General features: G+C 44.3%; 1 protein-coding gene across 5 annotated transcripts; it reads right to left on the minus strand.

Moving 5' to 3' along the window:
• Positions 1-234: 234 nt before the first annotated feature.
• zbtb7a (zinc finger and BTB domain containing 7a) lies at positions 235-25,904 on the minus strand. 5 transcript variants are annotated; one of them, XM_039607022.1, is made up of 4 exons: positions 25,572-25,904; positions 12,065-12,624; positions 10,343-11,226; positions 235-8,297 (listed from the first exon to the last, which is right to left on the minus strand). In XM_039607022.1, exons 2-4 carry the CDS (start codon positions 12,548-12,550, stop codon positions 7,862-7,864), a joined length of 1,806 nt encoding a protein of 601 aa, XP_039462956.1. In that variant the 5' UTR covers positions 12,551-12,624; positions 25,572-25,904; the 3' UTR covers positions 235-7,861. The 5 variants fall into 5 exon arrangements, with proteins under 5 accessions (XP_039462956.1, XP_031582652.2, XP_039462954.1 ...); XM_031726792.2 differs by having other exon boundaries at positions 12,065-12,628; XM_039607020.1 differs by lacking the exon at positions 25,572-25,904 and adding an exon at positions 21,528-21,662 and having other exon boundaries at positions 12,065-12,628.
• Positions 25,905-26,317: the final 413 nt, after the last annotated feature.

A 26,317-nucleotide genomic window follows, 5' to 3' on the forward strand; every position in this document is an offset into this window, starting at 1 on the left:
ATCTTTCTAAAGGTAATTGTGTTAGCTTTGTGTTGACAGGCAGGTGTTGCTCTCATGCCTTCCTGTTACAACTGTAGAATTTAAAAAGTTATTTGATAGTGAGTACTATAACACTACACGCTGTATAATTAACAGGCCTTTGTTTTATAACACTTCCACTTAAGAGCACTGTTTATACAAACTTGTGTCTTATGTTAAAACACACAAACACACACATAATTATCCACACAAAGCTTTGCAACCATCATTTTTAATAGAAAGATTTTATATTCTTTAAACCAGACAACCAGATGCCAGACATTTTTGGATATATTAAAAAAAAAAGAAAAAAAAAAAGAACAGAACAAATAAAAGACACAAAATGGAATTATATGGTTTAGACTGTGGATTTAGTGGTCTCATGTACAATTTCTTTGTGTTGCCAAAAAAGTGCAAATTCTCTGAAGAAAAAAAAAAAATCACCTATATTTCACCCTGCAGCTTCCAACAGATACACACTGACAGATTTCTTAGCAATGAGCAGAAAAACAACAGAGGTTATGGAATAAAAATCCACACTGAATCATGTAGAGAAAAACATCTGCTGCACTCTGAATATGTCTATTTATGTTATATGTTCTCATCGCTGTCACTGGAGTTAATGGTAGAAGTGAGCAGGTATTCCACCTCTGGGATAAATTTGTGATACACAGAGCGATGCATGTGCCCAGCAACAGGAATGAAAGAAGAAAAAAAAAAAAAAAAACAGCGCGCACACACACAGAGAGACACATGTGGAGCAGCTGTTTTCTGCTTCGTGTGATTCAGCGTAGATTTTCACTGAAATGTCCAGATTTGAGAACTGGGTCACTTTAAAATGTACATCAGAAAAGAAACAAAAACTCTATAAAGAATTATAGTAATCACAGTTAAACTCAATCTATAAATAGTAGCCTATTTGTCTTCTCTCCCACGTTAAACCATTTACTGAACTATAAATTTAATGAATGCTTATTATGATCGATAGTATTCTTTCCGCTCTACTGCAGTAATCTTGATTCGTCGTAGATGTTAAGGCCAAAACGTACGTCTGTACGGATCTGAGAATGGAAATGACGGTTATTTGACCATTTCGTCCCGTTTTTCATAATCATTTACGCTTAATATGGATACCAGATCCAACCTTTACCAACAGACAAAGAGATTCTGCAGTAGATACAACACTGCATGTTTAACATTCAGCACAGCGAGCCTTCTCAGAAAGCTTTGCAACTGTTATACAGGTTTGTTTCAATAAAGAGTCTCCAGAAATTAAATCAAATCACCTTTCTCCCAAAAAGATCCCAGACAGCGAGCAGAGAGCAGGTGGGGGGAGGTTCGTCCCATACCCCCACCACCATCACCACCACCAATGCGTGACTATGCAACAAGCTGCATAACAGGTACATATAACAGAGATGTGTTTGTTTGTGATGAGGCGACAGCTCAAGCCATCTTCATTGTAGATACCAAATATTCAAGTTTTTTCTTCTTTTTTTTTTCTTATATAGTTTTTGCATTTAAATAATCAGTTGCACTGAGAAAACAAAAAGACAGGGACAAAATAACCAAAACAATATTGACAAGGATAAAATAAAAGCACACAATTTCAGGATGGCCTTTCGCAAAGTGCTTTTGTTACAATCGCAGAAGCTGATAAAAGGCAGCTTGATAGTGCTACACCGGGGGCCTTTTAAACTATCTGTCTACATGTCTGTCTGTCACATAGTAGTGGGATAAAGAGGCTAGACAGACGGACAGAAACAGCCAGCCGCAAAATGTTGAACATTTCCTTGTCCCTCCTCAGACGCACGACCTTGCTAAAAAGTGGGAATCACAGTATGAAGTTATGGAATGTATCCCAAACTGGTTTACGTTACCACCAAGTGAAAACGTCTCCTCTTCCATACCTCATCCACACCTCCCTCCCTTGCCAATCCCCCTGCTGAGGGTGTGTGATCTTTGATCAAAGGCCAGTCGGCAGCAAAGATGTCGACTACGAGTCCATAGAGAGGGAGAGCGATGGGAGAAGAAAGTGAGAGAACACGCAAACCCCCCTCCCCTGTGCTTTTCCAACCCCATCTCTTTTCAAGCACGCTACAGTCCGACTAATAAGACTGAATCCCAAGTGGCTTCCTTCCCTCCAACTAACAATTCACTGGATCAATATTAGATGGAGAAACAGGTTGGTCGCATCCACTTTACAAAGAGGGACCTGTTCGTGCCAGTACCTTTCTGGGAACTATTACGGTAAATATTTGTATGACGAAGAAAGAAAAGACAGAACAAGAACACAGAGTTTGATTAGACATACGATCAACTGAGCAGACACTGAAACCCAATGCATAGCAGTGAATTTTCCACCTGAGTAGTACTTACATAGAGACAAAAGAGATATGCAACATTCTGATGGTTGCAGTTCCCCAATGTGAACTCTGCGGTGACCTCTTTTGTGTTACGTTTCTTAGGCCACGTATTTCCCATCAGCGTAGAGGACCGACACTAAACAGTTACCTGGGCTTCCTGCTCTCATCCCTGAAAACAACATTCAGCCCTCTCCTACCACCTGGATTTGCTCCTCCTCCCTGTATGCCAACCTTTATATCTCCAGAGACAGAGAAAAACTCCAAGTGCAAACTGTCCCCGCTTGGCTGAGAGCAGCCAACAGACAGCAGCCTGCCTCTCTGAAGGACCCAGGGCTGTCTGTGTAAGTGCCAGAGCCACGCTGTGCATACTGCCGTACTGCATATGCTGCGCTCAGCTTGCTCTGCTTCGACAGCCTGATGGAAAACGCGCAAAAAAACTAAATCAGGTGTGCAGCAAAATGACGAAGCAAAGCAAACAGCCCCCTTTCTGCTGCCACGAGTCGCCATATCACCATATTAACAGTCACCCCATCCTGCTTTGTTTGATTTTTGCAGTTATCGTGCTTGTTATAGTCTTTGTTTTATGGCCTTCTCAGATAGATTTACAAAAAGTCTTTGATAATAGCACAGAAAAAAATAACATTTCAAGGTCCATTTGAAAGAAAAGGAAAAAAAAAAAACAGTTGCAATGAAGTTCTGAGACTGTCTTGGTGCAGCCTGTGTCAGAGTAACCTTGGCCTGGGGCTGAGGCAGGGGACACACCAGCTGTGGAGCCACGGAGGCAGAGAGAGACACTAATATATCAGTTCATTCAGTACTAACTATCGTTTTAGTACGAGCCAATCGGCTTTCACAATTTGGTTTCAATGTTACAAGAAAAGTGTTTAAATGGTAAAAAAATAAAAATAAAGGAGAGTTGTTGTTTTTTTAATTCCTGTCCACATAAGGCACACTGTGGCCCTTGTGTCTGCACAATCCACCTGGTGGGAGTGAGCCTCAGCCCCACGCCGCATGACATTACCGTCTGAAAACACACACACCACCATGAGCTCAGCACTGCCCAGTCAAGGCCACAAAGTCACCGTCTGTCTCAACCAGAGAACATTTAAACTCAGCTCAAACAGCAGAAGGTAAATGGAAATCATCCAATTCAGCAGTAACAAAAGTAAGAGTATTAAAAAAAACACATCAGATTTTAGGATCGATAATCCGTCAGCGGACTCAACATAAGACAAAAATCTCAGAATGACAAAGAACTGGAATGAGTATCTGTGGCATCTTTAAACATTGCATCTGAGCCATCACCAGGAACTAGTAGGTTTTTTTTTCCTTTTTTCAGAGAAGATTTGCTGCTTGCCTAAATTTTCTATATTTAGATTTTCATGTATAAAGAGCACGTATGATTGACTTCTATCAAAAAAAACAAACAAAAAAAATATCCCAAATCTCTTTTGAAGAGCCTTCAGATTAAACAGTAAAACTAATAATCAAACATTACATTGGTAGCTTAAAATGCCCAGTGACTTAAATGAAAGCAGTTTTTTTTTTCTCCTTTGGTGTTTATTGTTGCTGGACGTCTGTATATTTTGAATATACTATACATGATTATTTCTACGGAGGGGTTGGATGGACTCTTAATGAGACCATTGAGTATTAACCACACAGCTCTGTGCTCATGGAAACTCGCAGGCCTTTCTGAGGTCCCCTGTCCTTTTCCCATAAGCAGGACAAGGACATTTAACATTAGTGCAAACTTTTGCTCTTTCAGCTAAAGCACCACTTCCAGTGCTATCAGGCTTTTATCCATAACCCCACCCAAGCACCCATTAGCCCCACCTTCCTGGCACAGCATCCCAAAACCATGACCACGCGGACAACACACACACGCGCACACTCACACTAGCATATACACACCCACACGCACGGCCACGTATAATTATTAGAAAAAAAATAGCTGTAGCACAACACGTTATTTTAAGAAAAACGAGTGTAGACAGAAACAAAAAGCTATACATCCTTACACCTCAAATTCTATTTTCCACAAGGATACAAAGAGTGAGAGAAAGCAAACTCAAGTAAGTATACACACATTTCTGCATATGTATTCCAGAGAAGGGCATCTGTGTGTGGCTTAGTCAGGGAGGCCCAGCCTGGAAAAATTATAGACATACTTTCAATATCTCTTGTTTACAGTAGACTAAGATGGAGGGCAAAAAAACTTTGGTTAATCAACAAACAACATAAGACATTTGGGGAAACATTAAGGTCCAATGAAACATTGTGTTTAAGATGACCCACAGGTCTTGACAGGTAAAACGTCTGCCACGTCAAGATTAGTGGGTTTAGGCAGTCCAAGCCAAGTACCACGAAACATGAAGATCACAAGACATTAGACTGCCCCGCTTACATCGGTCTGCCTGCAGGAGTCAAACTGTGCAATAATTAACCCCATCTTTATCATAACGAAACAACAAAAATAGAAACTAACTCTCAAGACCTGGCCAAACCCTGACAATGGCCAACAAGGGTAAACAAAGAGTTATGCAAATCTGCACCAAGAGAGCCGTGAAGTAAACAAGCAACTGTCCAATGTGTTGTTCTACAATATGGTATTTTCGCTTCTGTGGTACCGCGGACCTATTATCACTGCAGTTCCTCCGAGAACACATGTAGTTTTGAGAGTAGCTGGTGAACAGATGGGGTAGACACCAAGTTTGTTTATCCAGCGTTGTCCTGAGACCCTTCAGCCTGCCAGCCAGCAATGCATGCTTGTGCACATGCATGCAAAAAAATAAAATAATAAAAATGCATGTATACACGCACACAGCGCTCTTTCCACTTGTCTACCTCCTCCTTCTATCCCCTTACTTTACATTAAGACGGAAAAAAAAAAACAATCACTAGATTTTTTACAACTAAATTCAAGTGCATTCAGTTACATGGATTGATTTACTCTTTTTTTTGTGTGTGTGGACCTGCCTGGCTTCTCTTGTAGAGATCGACACTCGTTTCCTCTTTTCTTTTTTGGCAGCTTGTTGTCAAAACCTGAACGAAACCAGCGAAGGAGCTCGACTTCACCATCACGCACTAAAGGAAAAGGCTGATCTCATTTGCAACTGGTTTGTTTCAAAGTACCCGTTTCGTTGACCAAAGTGCCCTCCTCAGTAACAAAGTGCAATCATGACCTGCCTCTTCCCATCCAACGTGCAAAAGGACTGATAGTTGAACAAAAGCACTACTGCAGAAATTACAGGGTGGGCTGGGGGAGGGGGGGGGGGGCACTCTACATCACATACATGTTCTCTTAACGCAAAAGGCTCAATGTGCTCGTATGGAAACTAAAGTCAGATTCTGGAGTTTATTATTGTTTAAGATGGACAAATCCAAACGTATGGAGTCGCTGACAATATCCAAACAGATATGTCAGCTCTGGTGTTTCCCCCTTCTCTACAGGATACCTGGACCCAGTGAGCGTGTGTGTGTGTGTGTTAGCGAGACAAAGTGTATTGGGGCTGGCAGCTCAGGGTGCATGTTTGAACAGGCTGTGGCTGACTCACACACGCTGATGATGTGGCCAGAGGGACCCTGGCTGCCACGCACACACACACGCACGCAAACACATGTACATGTAAACACAGTCGCACACTAAACTGCCAGCACCAGGCGTCCTCCCCACAGTAACACCAGGCTCTAATATAATAATATCCCCTCCAGGCTGGTTCGGGGGCATTAGAGGACTACAGAGGGAGAGGGAGCGAGAGAAAAGGCCTGATTTGATCCCCTCCTGCCTGGAAACGTGGCTGAGCTGGGGGAGATTATTTTTTGGAATGCAACAGACATTGCGAGATCCCCCTCCCCTTCCCTCGATCCCCTCCCCCATCAACCAGCTGCAGCTGCGCTCCTATTTGGCCTCCCAACTTGGACAGGTATTTATTGCTCTCTTCATCATACAGGTTGCCTTACGGTTGTGTGGTCCCCAGGGCAAAAAGATTGGAATAAGCATAAACCTCCTTGCACATCAGCCCGCTTCCTTTAAATATTACCTCTCCCTCAGCTGGATATCTTTAGTAAAGCTGTGCAAACATAGAAAAAAAGGTGCTCATCTATCTCTTCGTACTCTTTGTCACTCTCTCACTCAGGCTCCTTTAACCTGCGGTTGGTTAAGTGCTACCCGCGCCTTGTCACACAAGGACAGAATCCGAAAAACTGCAAAAAGTTAAGCACATTCATTCAATCGACCCCCTCGTCCTTTGGGCAGGAACATATCAAGTGTTAAGTTTAGGACAAATGGGTGAATCAATGCTTTTTTTTTTCCTCTCTCATCGAACATTCATACAGTTTGTTTTGTTCACCCACGAGCTTCACTCTCTGAGAAATATGACATCAAGCCTACGAGGAAAAAAAAAATGTGATTGGTAACTACAACTCAGCATTAAGAGGGGCCAATGTCATATCACCACCTGCTGTATATACATGTATACAATAATAAAGTGTCAAGTACCCGAAGCAGTCAAAAAAATAAAATAATGAGAAACAAAAATTAAGACAAAATCAAAAGGGCGAACAAACATATTGACACCGCAGGGCTGTGAGGGATAAGAGGCCACGTAGTAAAGCCAACACGTACATTGACAATGGTAGTGCTTCAGAAACACAAACCCTCCACCCCTCGTATTCCCCGAGTCCTGCAATTGGCGAGCCCCCATTAAAGTGGATTTGACTCAAAGTGAATTTGTTTTTCAGTAAGACAAGCCATAGATTCTTAAAATGCATTTTAGAGAGTAAGTAACACTTCAATCAAACCCCTGCCTCATTCTTTCTGGAACATTTAGAGAGAAAAAACTGTTGCATCAAAACTGTGGCGAGTTTTCCTTGCATATGCCATATTGTGGCAATGGTGTTTCTATGGTAACTGTACATTTCAGACCTGCAAAGAATAGAAAAAGAGTTGTTTTCATTGGGAGGATTTGTCCTCGCTTCACCCGTACAGCAGCCAGAAGGTGCTTGACAGACACCTTTCTTAGAGCTTGAAGGCTGTGAGGACAAAACCAATAAAAATCTAAATCAACTGCATAGTTGCTCAGAGTTCCTTTGTATCTATCATACATTTGCCTAAGCACATATGCCACATATGTATAAAACCCCTATTATTACAAAGAAAGAAATGGCCCAGAAAGTGGACGTGATGGGTGCATGATTTGAAGCGTTCTTTGCTCTTTAACAAATAAACCAACTTAAGTGCTTGCAATTCTACGCCGTGTCCTAAGTAATAGGAGAAAGAAATATAAAGATTAGATTTTTGTGACACCCTGATTTTGGTTTATAGAGGAATAGTTAGTTGTTTGTTGTAGTTTTTTTTTTGTAGTTTTTTTTTAAATTGCCTTTGCATCTTTTACTCCTCTCTGTTCATTGGCCTGTCTCACAGGCGGTGCAGAGTGACTATGGTGTCCAGCAGTGTCCTTGTCTTCCCTGCAGTCTCAGGGCCCTGCCTCCCCTGCTAGCTCCTGCAGCTGAGGACTGTGTGCGTGTGCTCCAGCAGCAACCTCCACCTCCGCTGCCGAGGTCGACTCCGATCGCCGCCTTCCCCTGATGGTATGAGACCCGGGGCCGGTGTCGGATCCGGGGCTAAGCAGGCCCATGGGGGCCTCGAGGAGCCCTGGCTCTCTCACGCGAGGTTTCCGGCCTCGACGGGAGGGGATGCCGTTGCAGCCGTCCTTCTTGAGGTGGCGGTGCAGGTGATCCGAGCGCACAAAAGTCTTAAAGCAGCTCGAGCACTGATAGGGGCGCAGGCCGGTGTGTACACGCATGTGGTTCTTCAGGTCGTAGTTGTGAGCAAAGGCAGCTCCACATTGTGTACACAGGTAAGGCTTCTCTCCTGTATGCTTCCGCATATGAACCTTGAGCTTGTCCTGCCTGAGAGGGAGAAAAATAAACACGGTCGAGTAAGAATACAAAGGCAAAAAATCTGCTGCACTAGAAAATCGGTTCACACCCATTTGAATGCACTTAGTGCACACAGCCAGCTTCAGGCTCTAATCACTCGTGCAATATCATGTACAAATACATAATTAACTCAAACTATATTATCAATTCTCACACGTACAGTGGCCAGCCTAATATGCTTTGGATGGATTTATTTCCCATTTAAGAGCCATCTCCTGGATCTCCTCCAGTTCCGTGAGGGTACCCTGTCTAACTGACGAGAAGCCATAAACTTAACCTTTTTATTTGTGTAAATGCACGCAAGAGCACTATTGCTAAATGATAACAATATCAGTTTTATATCAGCGTTTTATGGCTTTTGTTAACATGTGTTTGACGACAACACAACAATTGACAGATTGCAAAAATGTTTAATGGAGACTTGAATTTCCTCTGCAGCGGAACGGTTCCAGGATCATTTGGAAAGAGCTGACATTTATTGTGGACTAGTACTGTAGTACTGAGTGCAGCTCAAGTTTGTAGCTTATATTTATCCACAAGAGTTGTACTGGGACTGACTTTTGTAGGTGTCGCACATGAGCAAATAAAACAGCTGATGTGGAAAACTTGCTTTCCAAAAAATTGTGAGGTCTACAACACTGCAGTCAAAACAACATACAGCATGACTCTATATCAAAACCCATCTCATAACACGAAACTATTTGACTTTCCAATGACACCACCTACTAAACTTTATCAGGCTTCTTCGGCCTTCATCTGACTCTTGTCCTTCCCTCCCCCCTTTAGCCCTTACTATCTCTCCAGCTCCGAGCTCTTAAATCGCCTAACCCTTCTGTACCGAGGGCAGAGGGCTTCTAAACAAACAAGCGTAGTTAAGACAACTGCATCTGAACACATACACACCCACCCACAGGTGTGTGTATGCAAGTGCCAGGTAAGTGGATTAGCTGTCATACAAGGAAACAAATAAACCCACTGCAACGCTCAGAGGGCTGTATACCTGTGCCCTAAATATAAATGTTAACCAAGAAACGCATGTGTGCACACACAAACACATGATGCAGACACATAGTTAGGGTGAAGCATTGGAACAAGGTGGCATACTGACAGAGGTGAATTATTTAAAGGACAGGGGTGATTTATTACTGTGCGAGGCACACTCTTAACCCTGTTCAAACAGGATTAAGATTACAGTGCCCCCTTGGTAAATTCAGATTGGTCTTCCCTACCTGCCATGCCAGCAGAGGTTTTGGCTATTTCTAGTCAACTGTATCTATTTCCAACACAAGTCCACTGATTAATTAATTAAAGGAACGATTTCATGGAAAAGTCAAGACTTTTAAATAAGAGGAAAACATGTGTGCTCGAGTACCCTTCTGTAGCCTAGTCACATTTATTTGAGCAGGACATGGCAGATTTCATTAGAGAGGTAAGGGAGTGACAGAAAGAGAGAGGAGGGGGTGGTGTAACTACTCTGCCGTGGGCAATAATCAACATAACCAGAGATCAAAAGTTCACATTACTGCATTGGAGCACATAGAGCACCATCCAGCGCCTGTAATCCCCCTCTGTATCAGAGCACAGCACTTTATAGCAGCCTTCCACTAGATAACACTACCATGGCACTGCCTTCTTTTATAGGACCCCTACGTTAAAATTCCAGGACTTTGCTATGAAGGCTGTCACAATAAAACAGACCTTTACAACCCTCCAGCCCCCTCTCTCTGACCTGAAAGATTCTACGTGGCGTTGTTATTAACATTCAGCTTCAATGTTATGTCGAGAAAAATCCTGGTTAGGGCCTAATCACTCCATCTTCAAGTAAATACACACGCACACGCGCACACACAGCTTCACAAGCTGCACTGTCTACTTAATGCAAAGCTAAGTTGGTTAACGCTAATACTCCTGCTCTTGGCTTTGTGGTGTTTCCCCACTGCTGGCCATTTTGTCAACAGTGTCCAAGACTATTAGCACATGTGACTTGAGGAAGTCTCTTCATTAATTGGGCTTACCTGGTAAAGCGCACTTTGCAGATGGCGCATTCGTAGGGTTTCTCTCCCGTGTGCGTTCTGATGTGACGCGGGAGCTTGCCTGCCCCTTGAATGACCTTGGAGCATATGGGGCACTTCTGGAAGGCCTTGGAGCGCATCTTCCGTTCTCCTCCACCCCCGCTGGCTCTCTCTCCGACCCCCCTCTCTGCTCCTACTCTGTCTTGGGCTGTACTGCCTCGTGATAACCAGAGTGATGGCACTCCCTGCGTTACAGCGGATGACGCTGTATCTTCGTGCTGTGTACTGCTAAAATAATTCAAGTAAAATTCCATGTCAGGGTCATCGCCATCTCCCTGGTCCTCACCGGTCGTAGCACGCTCCTTCTGCCTCTCGATGGAGTCCATCATCTGCTGCAGGAGGGCACTTGCTGAACCCCTCTCCGTTATCATCGCCTCCCTACAAGCGTCCTCCGTTTCGGGCTCCTGCCCCAGCCTAGAATTGTGAGGGAGGTAGAAGTGTCCGTTTTGGGACGGAGGGTAGTATGAGGACCCCAGGTTTCCTCCGTTACCCTGCACCGCGTCCCCATCCTCATCTTCATCCTCATCGTCGTCTTCTTCCTCTGGTTCCTGTTTAGGGACCTGGGACAAGGCGAGGGCCAAGGGGGAGTAGTACTCGCTGGGGCCAACAGGGGCCCCGTTGCTGGGGGTGCCCCCGTTACCGTGATTAAAGTGCAGGTGTGCAGTGGGCAGGTCCCTGAGCTCCGGCGTGCTGCAGCTGCTGCTCCAATGCGCCCCTCTCTGGAAGTACTCCAGATACTCCCGGGCCCGCACCCGGTTCCCCTGCTCCCTCCCTCCTTTGCCTTTCCCATCCTCATCTTCACCCTCATCTTTTCGCTCACTGCCCGCCTAAAAGTAAGAACAAATAAAGTGTTACAAGCCTGTGAAAAAAAACACACAAATAAAGACAGAAAGAGAAGATGGACCAAAGGCAGAGGAGGAAATGCATGTTTAAAATAAAATGTTTTAAAATGTTTATCAGATACAAAAGGATGATGCGTGCAGACCTGTAGGGTCTGAGGCTTTTCAGCACTGACTCGGTATCCTGGATGCAAACCAAGGCACTCAGAACACTCATGGGTATTAGTATGTGCAATGAGACAATGAAAACTAATTGGCAAAGAACATTCATGCCCGGTGTATGTATAAAACGAACAATAAAGCAGCACATGGCCTGTGTATGTCTTCGCTGTCGTACTCTGTAACTCTTAAAAACACCAGTCTTGAAAAAGGTTATCAAGAGGCTTCAACTTTTGATAAAATGTAACAACAGATGTTAGAAAGCTTCCAATAATGATTTGACATCACGTCATCTTATCTCATGATGTAAAGAATTATCCATGCAGTGCAGCATGTCACAGCTACACTTGATCACGTTGAAGTGTAGTTGCAATGTGCTGTGTCTGTACTCTGTTAAAGAGCATGCTGTCCCTCCATGAATGCTGTTGGCTCAGAATGAGTAAGCGCTGAACTAACCCCACGGCTGTGGGGGTGTGTTTGGCATAGTGAGAGAAACTGATAAAGGCCGTGATATAAGCTTCACTATGCTGAGCATTAATTGAAGTTGATGGCTTAATGGCAGGGTGGCCTGTTCACCGTGTGAATGAATCAGTTACTTGGATAAAGTACGGTTCCTGCCTAAATTTGAATTGTGACACAAGTTACTTTAGCATTAAAAGTCTCGTACCGGCGGGGAGAGCACTTTGGTGTCCAGCAGGTGTGTACAGACGTCCTGGACAGGTGGGATTTCCAGGAGGCGTGCAGCAGCAAGGATCTCAGCCACACTGCTATGACTGACTGTCAGCGTGGCCGTGTAGGCAAAGTCCAGCAAAGCTCCCAGAGCCTCCGCTGCCACAAAGTCGATGTTGTAGATGTTCTGTTGGTCGGCGGCTACCCCTGACGTGAAGAGCTTGTGGAAGTAGGTGCTGCAGGACGCCAGGACGGAGCGGTGAGCTGGGAACTCCCGATCTTGGGAAACCAGGAGCACGTCACACAGCAGCCCGCTGAGCCGCTGCTTGTTCAGGCTGCCCAGTATGTCTGCGCTGTGTTCAGGGAAAGGGATCCCCACAGGACCTTCCTCCGCCTCTCCCGCTCCTCCTCTCCCTCCTCCACCCCCACTGCTTGCTATCCCCCTGAGCCGCCTTCCGCCCCTCCCGCCGGCTCCTAACGACATCTTCCACCAGCCTGCCGCCGAGCCGCCTAGCACAGCCCCCACCCGTGTATCCGTCCTGCCGTCTGTCCGTCTGCCTATCTGAAGGAGAGTAGAAACAGGTGGAAAAGAAAAAGAGGAAATTAGCAGACAGGTATTACATGGACACAGAAAGAGAAATAAACATGGATTAGCTGAATCAAAAGTTTGCAGAGGCCTCATTTGAAAATTATTTAAATATCAAGTATAAGAATGGAGAGTTTTCAGTTCATGGTACACAGCTGGTAAAAATACACATATAAAGATTTGAAATATCTTTGGAAAACTGCAAAAACATCATATCTGGTTGCCCAAAAATTGACAATATTATCAAATGTAAAACTGGCTGTACAAGTAGGATGCTTACATTTGAGTTTTCAAGCAACATGTGAATAAAGTCAAAACAATTTAATTTCTTAAAAATTGTAATAACCAGTCTCTAATCTAATATGACACCATTTGAATACACTTTTTTTTAGCCTATGATCTTCAACCGAATAAACTGTACTGACTTTTCCAGCCGGTCAATAGAAATTTCTAATGAGTCACTCATCTTTATTCATTAATTTCTTGGCAGTTCAAAAACTTCTCTGCTGCGTTTTCACACCAACACATCGACAGTTTCTGTGAAAATACATCAAACCTTCCCAGAACCACATACATCAAAATCTTCACGACATGCTGCTTAAAAATAAAAAGAGCCTGCTATAGACCTGACTGAAACCAAACTTCACTGTGAGCATTTCACACTTGCCAAATTTGCTTAAGGCTGTAAACAATTTACTTTGTTCAAGCAGGAAAGAAGCTATTTGGTAAATCTATATCACAACTTCTCAGAAATAATTTTAGTGGTTTGGTTAAAGACTTTGTGCAAAACAGGACTGTTACATATATTTGGTGCAATGAATTAGTTTCTAATGGTGCTGAATAAACAGTAGCCTGCAACAATTTAGATTTGGGTCAACAATTGGGTGAAGATGTTTGGATTGCATGCATGCAGGTGGCTAGGAGCCCATTTCCTTGTATACACGCCCACATCTATGGGAGTGTGCATGCACTTGTGCAAGGAATCAAGTAAGAGGTCGTGGAGGACAGATAGGCAGAGGGCTGTGGGGATCAGAGTGCATGCTGGGAGCTGGGCTGTGCAGGCTATGCTCTCTGTGTCGGTGGAGAGCCAGAGAGGGAAGCGAGAGAGGTGGAGGAAAAGAGGTGGAGGGGAGGAGGGGGGCTGCCAGAGCAGACCCTGTGGAAAAAACTCCACAGGAGGAGGAAGAGGACACGCAACAAGCTGCGAGGGAACGGTATTAAAAAGGGAGGCTGTCAATCCGGTCTGAGCTGGTTACCCCACCCTGTACTGTGTGCCAAGTTTCAGAAAAGGCCTGTCCCCTCGCTCACGTGTGGGGGGAGATTAAAATGATCGACTGAAGCCTGCGCAGTGGGAGGGGGGTTTCGGCAGAACAAGCCATCCTTGATTTCTCTATGAACGCACGGGGACACAAAATACTGTAACATCAATAACATATCAAACACACACATACAGGCCACGCACACACTCCAACCCTTTCCCCCCTTCTCCATCTGCCAGGGAGACCCAGCAGGGGGCAGTGGGTGGTGGTGGGAAGCAGGGATGTGTTGCATGTGCTGCTCTCTACGAGAGCAAGGCATTGAAATGACATTCCTTCAGATCAGACCTTCTGGTGTGTTTGTACACTACACCCCACTAACAAACCTGCTAAACCTGGCTGCCTCTCCTCTTTTGTCCCAGTTCACCCATGCTCACCTCTCGTTCTCTCTCCTTTGGAAAAATCTGATGACACACCTGAGATTTGGCAACAAGTCACCTTTGTACAAATAAGCAGATGCATGTTTAAGCTTATTATGAGCAACTAAATAGGTCAATGATTTTTTTTTTTTGCATTAATTACCCCGAAATCTAAAAGCTTCTACATCCAGAGATCACACATAAGACTGATTTACGTATATACATGGTTGTGCTGTGTTTGATTAGTGTTAAATATGTAATGGCTCGAGCATTTTTTTATTATTTGCTGTAATTCTCTCTTAACTCAATTCGGTTTTGATAGGCAGCTGACCAGAAAGCCTCTGCAAACACTGCCAACGTCTTTCGCAAAGCTCCGATAGAAGCGGACTGTCAGACATGGCAAGAGCAAATTTTATTATCCAACCCCTCATCTGAATATGTTGAGGGAGGGGAGGGAGATGAGAGCAAAGACAAAGAGAGATGACACGGGAGGGAGAGAGCGAGCGCGAGCGGTGTGAGATGGAAGAAAGAGCAAGAGAAAGGGCAACCGCATGGCTACCGGTCACGTCCTTCGCAGGTGGAAATAGATCTCTGTGAGCCCATCCAGACCCGAGCCAACCTGCTTTTCTCTAACACAGATCTACAGCACCTGCACTAGACCAGGCGAGCTTGGGTAGCACGCTATCCCCTGCACATACAAAGCTGACCCTAGGTCACGGCTTTGTGTGGTAAAGACGTTGAGCTGAGAGGAGATAAAGAAAAAAAAACACACGCATACACACGCATACATGCGCAAACTTGATTCAGTGCCAATGAAGCGCGGAGGCACCACTCTGCATGCAAAAGCCACCTGTCCTCAAATAAACCTACAAAGAGCACTACGAAAGAGGAAACACAGTGCAACAAACCTGATCCTGACACCTCCTCATGGCTTGAAACATTCCTTATCACTAATTCATGCCTGTGGGTGACAAGGCCCGCAGCCCGGCACAAAGCAGCGCAGCAGCTGTCCGTGTCCCTGGTGCTCCACTTCCAGGGTAGGGCCTCCTCTCAATGCTCAGTCCATGAGCACCCAGGCCTGCTTTGCAAGTCAAACAACTCCTTTAAAATAGGACCTACCCATCCCTTCCCCGCCCTCATCACCTTCATTTCATCTGTAATCTGCCCCTTCCCATTTATCTGCACACAACGGTCGTTTCCGACTTTCTGTTTTGCTGTTGTTTCGGTTGACTGTGCAGTGACCTATGCATTAAATATCTTTGCCAGGACAGTTGTACCCGATTTTAGTCTCATTCGCAGAGAAACACGTTATGACAGGAAGCGCGGGTAGTTAGTAAAAGCAGTAGTATTTTGGCTGATACACATCATCTGTGAAACATACCACTCATTCCAAAATACAAAGAAACAGTCTGCGCAACCTCAGGTGTTTTTTAGATGAGAAAATATATTGCTTAATGCACACAACAACAAAAAAGCAACCGAAAAACAACCGTCACAGCGAATACCACATCAGTATCTGTCTGTTATTTGAAACTTTCAGTTACCTCTTTCTCAAACTTGAAAAACATGAAAATTTGTAATTGGCTCATAAAAATATTACACAACTCAAAAGTGCTGAGAAATCCGCCTTTAAAAGAGAACAAGCAGAACAAACATGAGTGAATTAAAGAGCCCTTAAACTATAAATGCTAATGGAGCATGTAGCAGCCATGTTTTAAAAGGGAAATGCAGGAAAGTTATTAATTTTATCTTTTTGTAGTCCTAGACCTTTTACAAGAGAACAATTATTTCTCAATTTTACTTGGGTGAAGACTTTATACATTCACCATCTCATTCACTATCCAAGTAACTCATTTATTACGACCTCAAGTGTTTGTATAAAGACAAAACTGCGGCTCCAGAAATGAAAATGTGAAAAATCTTTGCATCTGGTTGGCCCTATGGTCCTGTCTGTTCTTCCATAACACTTTTTTTTAATCATATCTCTTTCTCCCTTGCCCTTATTTCACAAACTGACTCAACTGTTTTTGCCTCTATGGCAACAACTAAGGGAATCACTTTACTCAGGTCAACAAAGTTCAAGGTGGGACAAAGAGGACATCGTAAGATAACTGGAATGAGGAGGGGGGTGGCAGTTCCTAGGAAAAGTGGATTTTGATCAAGTGCCACAGCTAAGTGACTCATTGCTGCCAGCAGTGGAAGGAAACCTGATTGGTCATATTGGGAGCGAAGCAGGAAGAGAGTAAGCAACTGATAAAACTGAAGCTGCGAGGGCTGGTCTAGGCCTGGCAGCTTTCACTAGAAACTAACCAGGAAGCACTGCCAAAACATAGACACAAAGCCAGTGAAAAGGTGGTGGGTGAGGCAGGGCGTTAAACTTACAAGCTCGCTCATAACTCATGAGCACATGGAGGCCCAGGAATCCGGCTCAGATGTCAATGATAAACTCAAGAGATCTCATTCGGTTACCTGGTATAACCTGTTACAATAAGTGGAAAGGTAACCACCCACAAGTGGGGCAAAGTTTAATTTGAGGAAGCCAGCAGGGGGATTTATGATTTCCTTAAAGAGTGTTCGTGCTGCCGTATAGCAAAGGAGCTCCAGAAGAGAGACATGTAGCTGCTGTCAATGACGTACAGAAGCCCTCAAACTGTTCTGAATTTGCATGGTTTTATTTTCCTGACCGTTTACACTGTAGTACTCAGACCCACGGCCTACTAAACACACAAACAAATAAAAACAAAACTGTGATTCACTTTAGCATGACACACCGAAATGACTGCTCTCGCAATGCACACAATAACAGAAGGAGTACATTTCTTTTTGCACCTGGACATCTTCTCTTATTAGAAAGCATTTTACTTAAAATCATATGTAAATGATGTTCTGATGTAGTTCAAACTCCTGAAGTAGCAGTCTGAATAAAAAGGGACCTTCTTAAATAAAACACTGTTGCATGCACTACAAATCTTTTTTTGTGGTCACTTAATGTAGAAAAAAAATACCACGCTGGTAGATAATCAAATCTTTTCTCTCAGATTTTTATTTACAAGTAAAGCTTTAACTTCAACAATTCTTTAAAGCCAATTACACTTTTGTGGTTTTGATGACAATTTCGTGCCGCTGATCAGAATTATAACACATGGTAGGGAGACTAGCTTCTCTCAGGCTGCAGCATAATAAAACCACATCCACAGTCTGAGTTCCTTTTAGTGTGAGTAACATGGTTTGACACTGCCATACTGCCAACCAGGAAGTGTATGAAAATCTTAGACGTGCCTTCAGAAACCGCACTACACCCCTACACTGCGTCGTCCGGCACAACTTCAGCTGGCCAATCGGTTGGTCCGCAGGCCCAGCGTGCCCCGGCTGCATCGCTCTGTGCATGCGCAGTCCAACGGGGAAAGAGGACTTCCTGTGAGTCTGTTGCAGGCGTGTAACAGAACCCGCTCTGTTATCAGATGACCAGTTCTCTGCTTGCTCGATCTCTCTGTCCCTACTGTCTGACCCCCTCCACGCACACACCACCGCCTCCCCCTTCCTCTCATCTGTCGCTCTCATCTCATCATTGCTCCATCTCTGTCTCAGAGTCTGCACTGCATAGTATCCACCACATCACCCACTTCCCCTTTCCACTGCTGAGGAGGCAAAGCAGCCCAGACCAACCCACCCTCCCGAGTCTCACCATCCCCTAATGCATCCCACCCATCGTCTCTCTTGTTTCATTGCAAACCGATTCTCTAAATCAACGTGCGGACCGTGTCAGATTGGTCTCATATCCTCCTTCCTGATCACTTGGCCTTTCTGCTTAATTAAAAATGAGCCTTTGGACTCTGTCCTACAGTTCTTAATATCAACTTCACAATAAATTAAAGTGTTGACAGAAGCCTGCCGCCTTCGACAATTCAATGGTTTTTACTTGATACTGAAAAACCCTCGCTTAACTAAACATTAAACTCCCCAAGTGTGGAAATTCAAGTCTAGCTTTACCCCCCCACTCTGAAAAACATCTCAGCCTTTTACTCTCCCACTCTAATTTGATCAGGTTGTGTTGGCCTCTCCATAATAAATGTCCCAGAAGAGAACAGAAGAAGCCCCTTTACTCCCCCTAGACTTCAGCACAACAACAGAAAAACAACAGAGAGGGGTCTGTCTGTCTAGCCAGGCTGGAAGCTGTGGTATACTAAGCAGCTGACCAGGGGAACCAAACATTAGGGGGAAGTGAAGCTGCATTCACCATGGAGGAGGCTAACCAAACAATATGAACTGGAGATAAATGTGCAAACGCCTATAAAAGAGCATGTATAGAGACGGGGCAGAGAAACAGTATAGAAAGCATGTGCTTTTTAGCACACAGCACGACAAGAAAATATCAACACGAGTGACACTAGATACTAGAGATTATGTGACCACATGAAAAAAAAGTAAAACTCAACAAACACAATGACCGTTACATGCGATGTACAGTACACAGCCAACATTTCACTCCGAAAGAACCCTCAAACTGCCACGGCGACATCACGCAACCTGTCTTCTCAGTCTGTCTGAACCTGCTAGTTTTGGGCCATAGTGGTGTAGGCACAAACATACAGGAATATCAAACTGTATTCAGCCTCACCGCCAAATTGATGGGTGGTGTCTTGGACCTGCCCACAGCCACTGAAGTCCCCTGCAATTCCCCTGGAGTCTATTGTTGGTAACACAGACGCACACGCATGCGTGCACACACCCATACAAACACATATGGCGTCCTAGTTTAACCTCTTGCTGGAATTCACTTGAAATAACTATATTTTTCTGACACAGTAGTACCTAAGAAATAACACAGCACAACATCAACACAACATTTACTGTAACTAATACATACATGCATTTGTTTGTAACACTGGGCTAAATAGAAAATGTCGCCTGTCACCTTCTGAGAAACATTCCAAACACTTTCCCAGCACTTGGGCGTCTTCGTGTACTGCGCTCTGCTTGTACCCTCTCCGTGCCCACACACTTAAAAAAACGGGTTCAACAAGTATGCAAAGCCAAAAAATATGCATCTGGTTATCGGGCAAAGCAGCCGAGGGTTGCTATGAAGTCTTTAAACCACGAGCCGCAAAAAAGCATTACACGGCAGACAAGATTAGAATCTGCTTTTAACAAGATACTGGTGATGAAGGGGGTGAATGGACTATGCAGAAAACATGTCATGAGATTGACCGTGGTGCAGCTGGCTGAGAAAACCTGAAATCAAGCCACAAGAACATAAGTTCTCCAAGAGAAAGTTTCCAGAGCTTATGTGCTATTTTAATATTGCATGGACTTCGCTGTGACAGCTTCCCCTACAAGCGAAAATCAGCTGTCACGAGATGTGTCACATATTCTCTTTGTCAGCGAGAAGAGATGCCACTTACTGATGATTCTCAAATAAGCTGTTACTCAACTGCTCACCTGTACCCTGTCAGCGATCAGCGTGGTCGCGCTCCTACAGTCTAGAAAACATCTGATATGGTGGTTTTTGTGGAGTTGGTTTAACAGCCCTAAAGAAGCAGCAGTACAGGATGTGCGACTGTCTTCATCTTTTCACTCTACTAATAATAGCAGCAGAGCCATTTAATCACAGCAGTAGGTAAAAAAACATTCAAAGAAAAGTGCATCTTAACAGCATAAAAATAACCCCCATGCACAATGAGCTTAAATGGCCAGAGTTTAAAAAGTTAGCATGGTGGAAAGGAAAAACTTTGTTTAAACAAGCAGCTATTTCTCTGTGCACAAACTTGCACTCAACAGTGACCTATTTGCCATTCTCTCCTTTATCTGCAAGTGGGTCAAGAACTCTGAACTCTATCAAGCCCCTTTGCTCTCACCCACAACATGCTATGGCATTTATTTCCTCTGCTTGCCTCTTGTCTCCTTTCAGTGACAGCCTAAAGACACAGTTTGTGTACGCGCGCGCGTGTGTGTGTGGATGCCTTTGTGGTGCTTACCAAATAGGCTGAAAATGTTTCCCGAGCCCTATCTGCCTCCCCTGCCTGCCGGCCAGCACTGCTGCCTCCGTCTCTGGGCAGGGCTAGAGCTCCACCAGACAGGAAACTTACGAGTGGCCCTAGTCATACAGGCAAGCCCTTGCCTGATCCCACACAAACAGACACCTACCCCCCCACCCCCCAACCACCAGCACCAACGCCACCCCCACCCCACCCCCCCTCTATTTTCAGCCCACAACTCAGCTTTGCATCCCCCACCCTCATTGGCTTGACAGCAGCTCACTCACCACACCTCCTTGTTGGGATAGGCTGGCGGCTGTTCCCTTTCCTGGATGGCCGAGGGCAAGGCACTCTGGGATATAGAGTTCTGCAACTCCGTTTGACCTGGTTTACGGTCCCTGCTGTACACTACGAGTCCCAGCTCTCTCTGCCCTCACCACCCCCACTATCTCCAAGCCTCCTCTAACGTAAGCACTCGGGGCTGAATTATACACTACAGTATGTTGCTAGCAGGCTGCCAGGTATTAAAGTACCGAGCAGCCATGTAGCAGGGCAGAGCTTCGCAGGGAAAAAAAAGCAACAACATTTCAGCCTCAACTGTCAGAGCAGTACTGAAGTCTTTCATCAGCTCACGCTACAGTGACATGGCAGACCCCTGAAACTCCTGCCCTAATTTGTGACTTATTCATATGGTGAGCAGTGTACCAGTGCCACTCCAACATGCCCTGCGCACACAACTCACACCACACGGAGCCTTTCAATCGCTGCCATCCCCAAAAGTTGTTGCCATTGCTTTTACCTTATCCGATTGAATTATTTTTGGTTCCTCCTCCTTGTTCACTGCCCCCCCACCCTCTCTCTCTCGAGAACCCCCCCTTCCCTCCCCTTCCCTCCTCTCCCTCCTCCACCACCTCCACCTCCTCTAAGTGCTTCCACCTGCCTGAAAAGTTAATGCCTTGAACACATCCTATAAACTTTATCTCAAGATTCCCCAGAGGTAAAGAGCAGCACAGAGGAAGTACTTTAGGAGGATTAAAAAAAATGAGGAACCTTAACTAGAGACTACTGCTGCGACCCACCTCTCCTCTCCTCTCTGGCCAACCCCCCCACCCTGCTCTCCTCTCTGGCCCCCTCCCTCATTCCTCTTCTCTTCTGCCCTGCTCTCCTCTGTTCGACAGGCCCAGGGCAGACAGAAGGGGGGGATGACAGGGTGTCTTTAGCTCACCTGCGATGGCCGTGGTGGTGCTTGTTGTGGGTTAGCTCAGCCCTCTCCTCTCCTCCTCTCCGGAGCTCTCTCTCCCTCTCACTGTTGTGCAGCTTAAAGCCCCGTATGCGCTAACCAAGCAGCAGCAGATCAACTCAATTCCCTTCCTGGTTTCTGGAGGGCAAAGAGGTCCCTCCCTTTCTCTCTCTCCCTCTGTCTCTCTCTCTCTCTCTCTTAAAGAAACAGCATCCCCCCCCCCCTCGCTCTCCTCTCCCTCCTCCCTCCGTGGAATAAAAGTAAAGTGAAAATCATTTTGTGCTAAAACAGTTGACAGTTATCAAAGTAATAAAGTCACTCACATGTAACACCAATCATTAACCCACACCTTCCCACTCAGCAGTTTCACAGTGAATGTCTTCCAGTTTTCCCCTCCGCAGACAATCGTGTTTTTTGGGGGGGGTTTTGGGGGGGAGTGGCGGGGGGTTATAATGTTAAACAGAGTTGTAGTCCGTGTCTGTTCTCACCCGCCTCATCTCTCACTGCTCCTTTCCTTTTCTCTGTCAGTTGAGTCGCACCCACCCATCCTATTGCCTGAGGTCATGGTGTCCCACCCCAAAAGCAAGTCTTGGCACATTCCAGCACATACACTGGGGGCTGCCAGCAACCCCCCTCTATACACATACACTCTGGCTCTGCACAGTGTTTGTGCATAATACCTGCCAGGCTCCAACAGGTGAGGTATTAGAGAAGACATTTCTAAGTGAAAACGTGTCTTACCCACTGTGGAGAACAGCGAGTTCCCGTGTGTAAATTTACAGTCCGTGTATTTGATGTTGCGCCACTTCCAACCACCCACCGGCACACCCCCTCAGTGAGAGCAAGCCAGCCATTGTACCACTGAGTGGGATGGAGCATAAGATGTATTTGATAATCGTGTTGCACCATGAACCAACCCAGCACACCTCTGAATGCACTTTTAAGCAAGATGTTTTAAGCACGCACATACAAGACACACTTTACACAATGTTGCTGTTTGTGAACAGTCTCTGAGCCACACAGGAGTCCCACAGTGTAGCAGAGCCTGACACTGACTTGGCACTGCACACATGCAGGGGAATTAAGGGCTATTTGGCAGGGTGAGGCAGTGACACACTGTCTGTCTAGAGGGCACTGTTCAGCCAATCTCCACATTAGCACGTGGGAGTTATAGCTCACAAAGTTCAGAAAAACATGTGAATTGCAGTATGTGAACCTTTGATGTTACCACTTGCTATAATTTCCAAATCTAAGACAAGAGGATGCAGGTGGACAGGCTGTGGCCAAAGTGAAATGAAAAAAGCAGGATATACACATTCACATAAATACATAAAATTTTCACAAGATGCCTTCTATTCAGTTTTGCCCTAATTACCCACAATGAAAATGAGTTGTTCTCAGTCCACAGCAGTCTGAGATGATGTCAGACATTTTTATAGCAATGTCGCCTTTTGGTCCAATATAAACTGGTCCTCCCCAGAGCCAGACACCCCACATCAGATCTGGATTTGTCATTACTGTCTGAATGATGGTTTTGATTATATCTCAGCAAAAAAAGAAGGCAGTTAACAAGAATTCCTGTCCACAGACTGCCATGACATTCTTACAAAAGGTCGATATATATTTAGTAAAAGTAAAAGGTTTCTGTGACCATAGGCATAGACTTTTTTGTATGATCTCCAGTTTAGTCTTTAGCACATTTCACATGCAGGTAATAATCTTTAGTTTAATGAAACTGGCACAGACTATTGTGCCTGTACACATTTTTTCTTCCTGTATATGCAGGCCCCTAAGTACAATATCAATGTAACTTGTAACTGTGAGTTGCATGTTATTATAGCCTTCGTTCAAACGGATTTCTAATGTACTAATGAGTGGAGAGAGTGTGTTGAGAGGATGGAAGGAGCACTTTGAGGAGCGCATGAATAAAGAAAATGAGAGAGGGTGGACGACTGATGGAGGAAAGTTAGTGAAGTGCAGAGGATTAGTAAGGAGGAAGTGAGGGCAGCTAAGGTATGAAGAGTGGAAAGGCACTTGGTTCAGATGACATACCTGTGGATGTCTAGAAGAGGGCAGTGGACTTTTTGACACTGTTTAACTCAATCTTAGAGAGTTTGAGCCTGAGGACTGGAGAAGAAGTGCACCGTACTGATTTTCAAGAACAAGACTGATGTGTAGAGCTGTAGTAACTACACAGGGATAAAGCTGATGAGACACACCGTAAAGCTGTGGGAAAGATTTGTTGAATCTAGGTTAAGATGAGAGATGGCGATCAGTGATCAGCAGTATGGCTTCATGCCGAGAAAGAGCCCTACAGATGTGATCTTTATTTTGAAAGTGTTAATGGAGAAGTACAGAGAAAGTCAGAAGGAGCTACACTGTGTCTTTGTGGATCTGAGAAGGCAGATGATTGGCTGTTGAGAGGGGAACTGTGGTACTGCACAAGGAAGTCAGGCACGGCAGAGCAGTATGTGAGGATGGTGCAGGACATGTATGAGGACAGAGACAGCGGTGAGGCGTGAGGTAAGAGTGACAGATGGCGTTAAGGTGGGGGTGGGATTACACTGGGATCTGCTCTGAGCCTCTTCTTGTTTGCAGTGTGGACAGGTTGAGAGATGAGGTCAGACGGGAGTCTTCAAATGAGACTGTGATCTGTAGTGACAGTAGGTAGCATGTGGACGAGAGCCTTCAGAGGTGGAGGTATGCTCTGAGAGAAGAGGAATGAAAGTCAGGAAAAGGAAGACAGAATACCTGAATGAGAGGGAGACAGGTGTAACAGTGAAGCTGCAAGGAGCAGATCAGTTTAAATACCTGGGGCCAGCCAACACAAGAGAGCAAAAAATATACAAAAAATATACAACTGGATTAATGTCAGGGGATCTGTCCAGTTAATAGCATTCACTTTTGACTTCAAAAGAATGGTTACTTAGTTACGGACCAAACAATGCTCTACCAACATGCACCGGGCATGTGTTCATGATCTTTGGTAAAATTTAATAAGGTCTCTAACTTGTTTATTGAGTTCCAGCTCAGTAAGGCCACGTTGCATTAGAAACAAGCAGCGGGTGTTAGCAAATTTTTTTCCAATGTGGGTGACCCAGAGGAAATCAGAATATTAGATCAGGAACAAACGGTGCAGAAAAGCAGGATAGAAATCATTGTTTGTGTTTTTTTTAGCCTCATGTGCAGCTATGTGCCTATAATGTGAAAATTGGCAGAGCCAGAAAAGTGCGTCATATAAAATAACTGTTTAATGATGTGGTGAAACCCTTTAATAAGAGTCATACACATGTAGTAGTACACAGGTTTTAGAATGAAAATATACTTAAATATCTAAAGTAAATTTACTCATTACAGGGAATGGGCCTTTTCAAAATTATGCATAATTGTTCATTAACAATGTGGACACCTTTTTTTATTTTTATTACTCATGTAACACTGGGTACGTTTATCTAAAAAACGCATAATACATTAAAATCTCTAAAATAATAAGTAAATAAAGCTTTAAATTCAATAATATAGAATAAAATGCACATTATTTGCATACCAAATACAGTGGAATATAAGTAATAGAGCCTGGAGCCTGGCTCTGCCGAAGATTCTTCCTGTTAAAAGAGTGTTTTTCCTTCCCACTGACGCCAAGTGCTTGCTCACAGGGGGTCGTCTGATTGTAGGGTTTTTGCCTTACAATATAAAACACATGGAGGCGATTTTTGTTGTGATTTATGGTTATATAAATTGAAACTGAACTGAACAGAACTAGAGCAGCCACGCGGCGGTGCTCGGCCTCTAAGTTTTTTCTGCCACCGTTTTTTCTTTTTTTTTTAAATTTTTACTTATATACACATACATACATATATATATATATATATATATATATATATATATATATATATATGTGTGTGTGTGTGTGTGTGTGTGTGTGTGTGTGTGTGTGGCGTAGCTTCGATCTGCCTCTCAATGCTAAAGTAACACTGCCCTAAATGTTTTTAAAAATTACATTAAAAAAATATCAAGAATAAAACTTACCGCGCTGAAGTCAGCATTCAGCAGCCTGGATTCCAGTCGCCATTTATGTGTTAACCAAAGTTAGCTAACTAGGCTATCCCCACTGTTGCTAGGGTTACCAGCACTGATGTACGGAATTCTGTCAGCCAATCCCAAACAAGTATCCCGTTCTATGTTCATTAGTTCACGGACTGTCTGAAAATTAAAACACGTGATTAAATAACCGCTCCACAGGCAATAATTTAGAAGTACTGAAGCCATCAGGCCAATCCTCCTTACTAGCTGCCACTGCCCTGCCAAAATTCAGACTATGCACCAAAAGTAAGATTTTGTAAACATGTAGCCAAATTTTATATTTATTTCATCTTTTTTTAATCCTTAGTTACTAATTTCTTTAAAATTAATGATTAAAAGCTGAAGAAAAAGCTGGCTGCATAGTTTGCATATCTTGGCTATTCAAATTAAAGGGACTACACTCACAGGCAGTTTTATTAGACACACCTGTTCATTTCCTCTTTATCTAAACAGCCAATCACATGGCAGCAGCTCAGTGCATTTAGAAAAGTCATAGTCAGGACAACCTGCTGAAGCTCAAACCGAGCACCAGGTTGGAGAAGAAAGACGATTTAACTGACTGAACATGGCAAGGTGATTTTTCCCAGACAGCCTGGTCTGAGTTCTGTAGAAACTGTTGATTTACTGCGATTTCCCACACAACCATCATTTGCAGAGAACGGTCTGAAAAGGAGAAAATATCTAGTGAGCAG

The sequence above is a fragment of the Oreochromis aureus genome, linkage group 23 (genome assembly GCF_013358895.1).
Source record: "Oreochromis aureus strain Israel breed Guangdong linkage group 23, ZZ_aureus, whole genome shotgun sequence".
In the NCBI taxonomy this organism is placed as follows: Eukaryota; Metazoa; Chordata; class Actinopteri; order Cichliformes; family Cichlidae; genus Oreochromis; species Oreochromis aureus.

Coding starts and splice junctions, on each gene's coding strand:
- zbtb7a (XM_039607022.1), bottom strand. CDS start 12,550: ATGTCGTTAGGAGCCGGCGGGAGGGGCGGAAGGCGGCTCAGGGGGATA. Junction 11,227..12,064: donor CCAAAGTGCTCTCCCCGCCG/GTACGAGACTTT, acceptor TCTTACTTTTAG/GCGGGCAGTGAGCGAAAAGA. Junction 8,298..10,342: donor TGCAAAGTGCGCTTTACCAG/GTAAGCCCAATT, acceptor TCTCCCTCTCAG/GCAGGACAAGCTCAAGGTTC.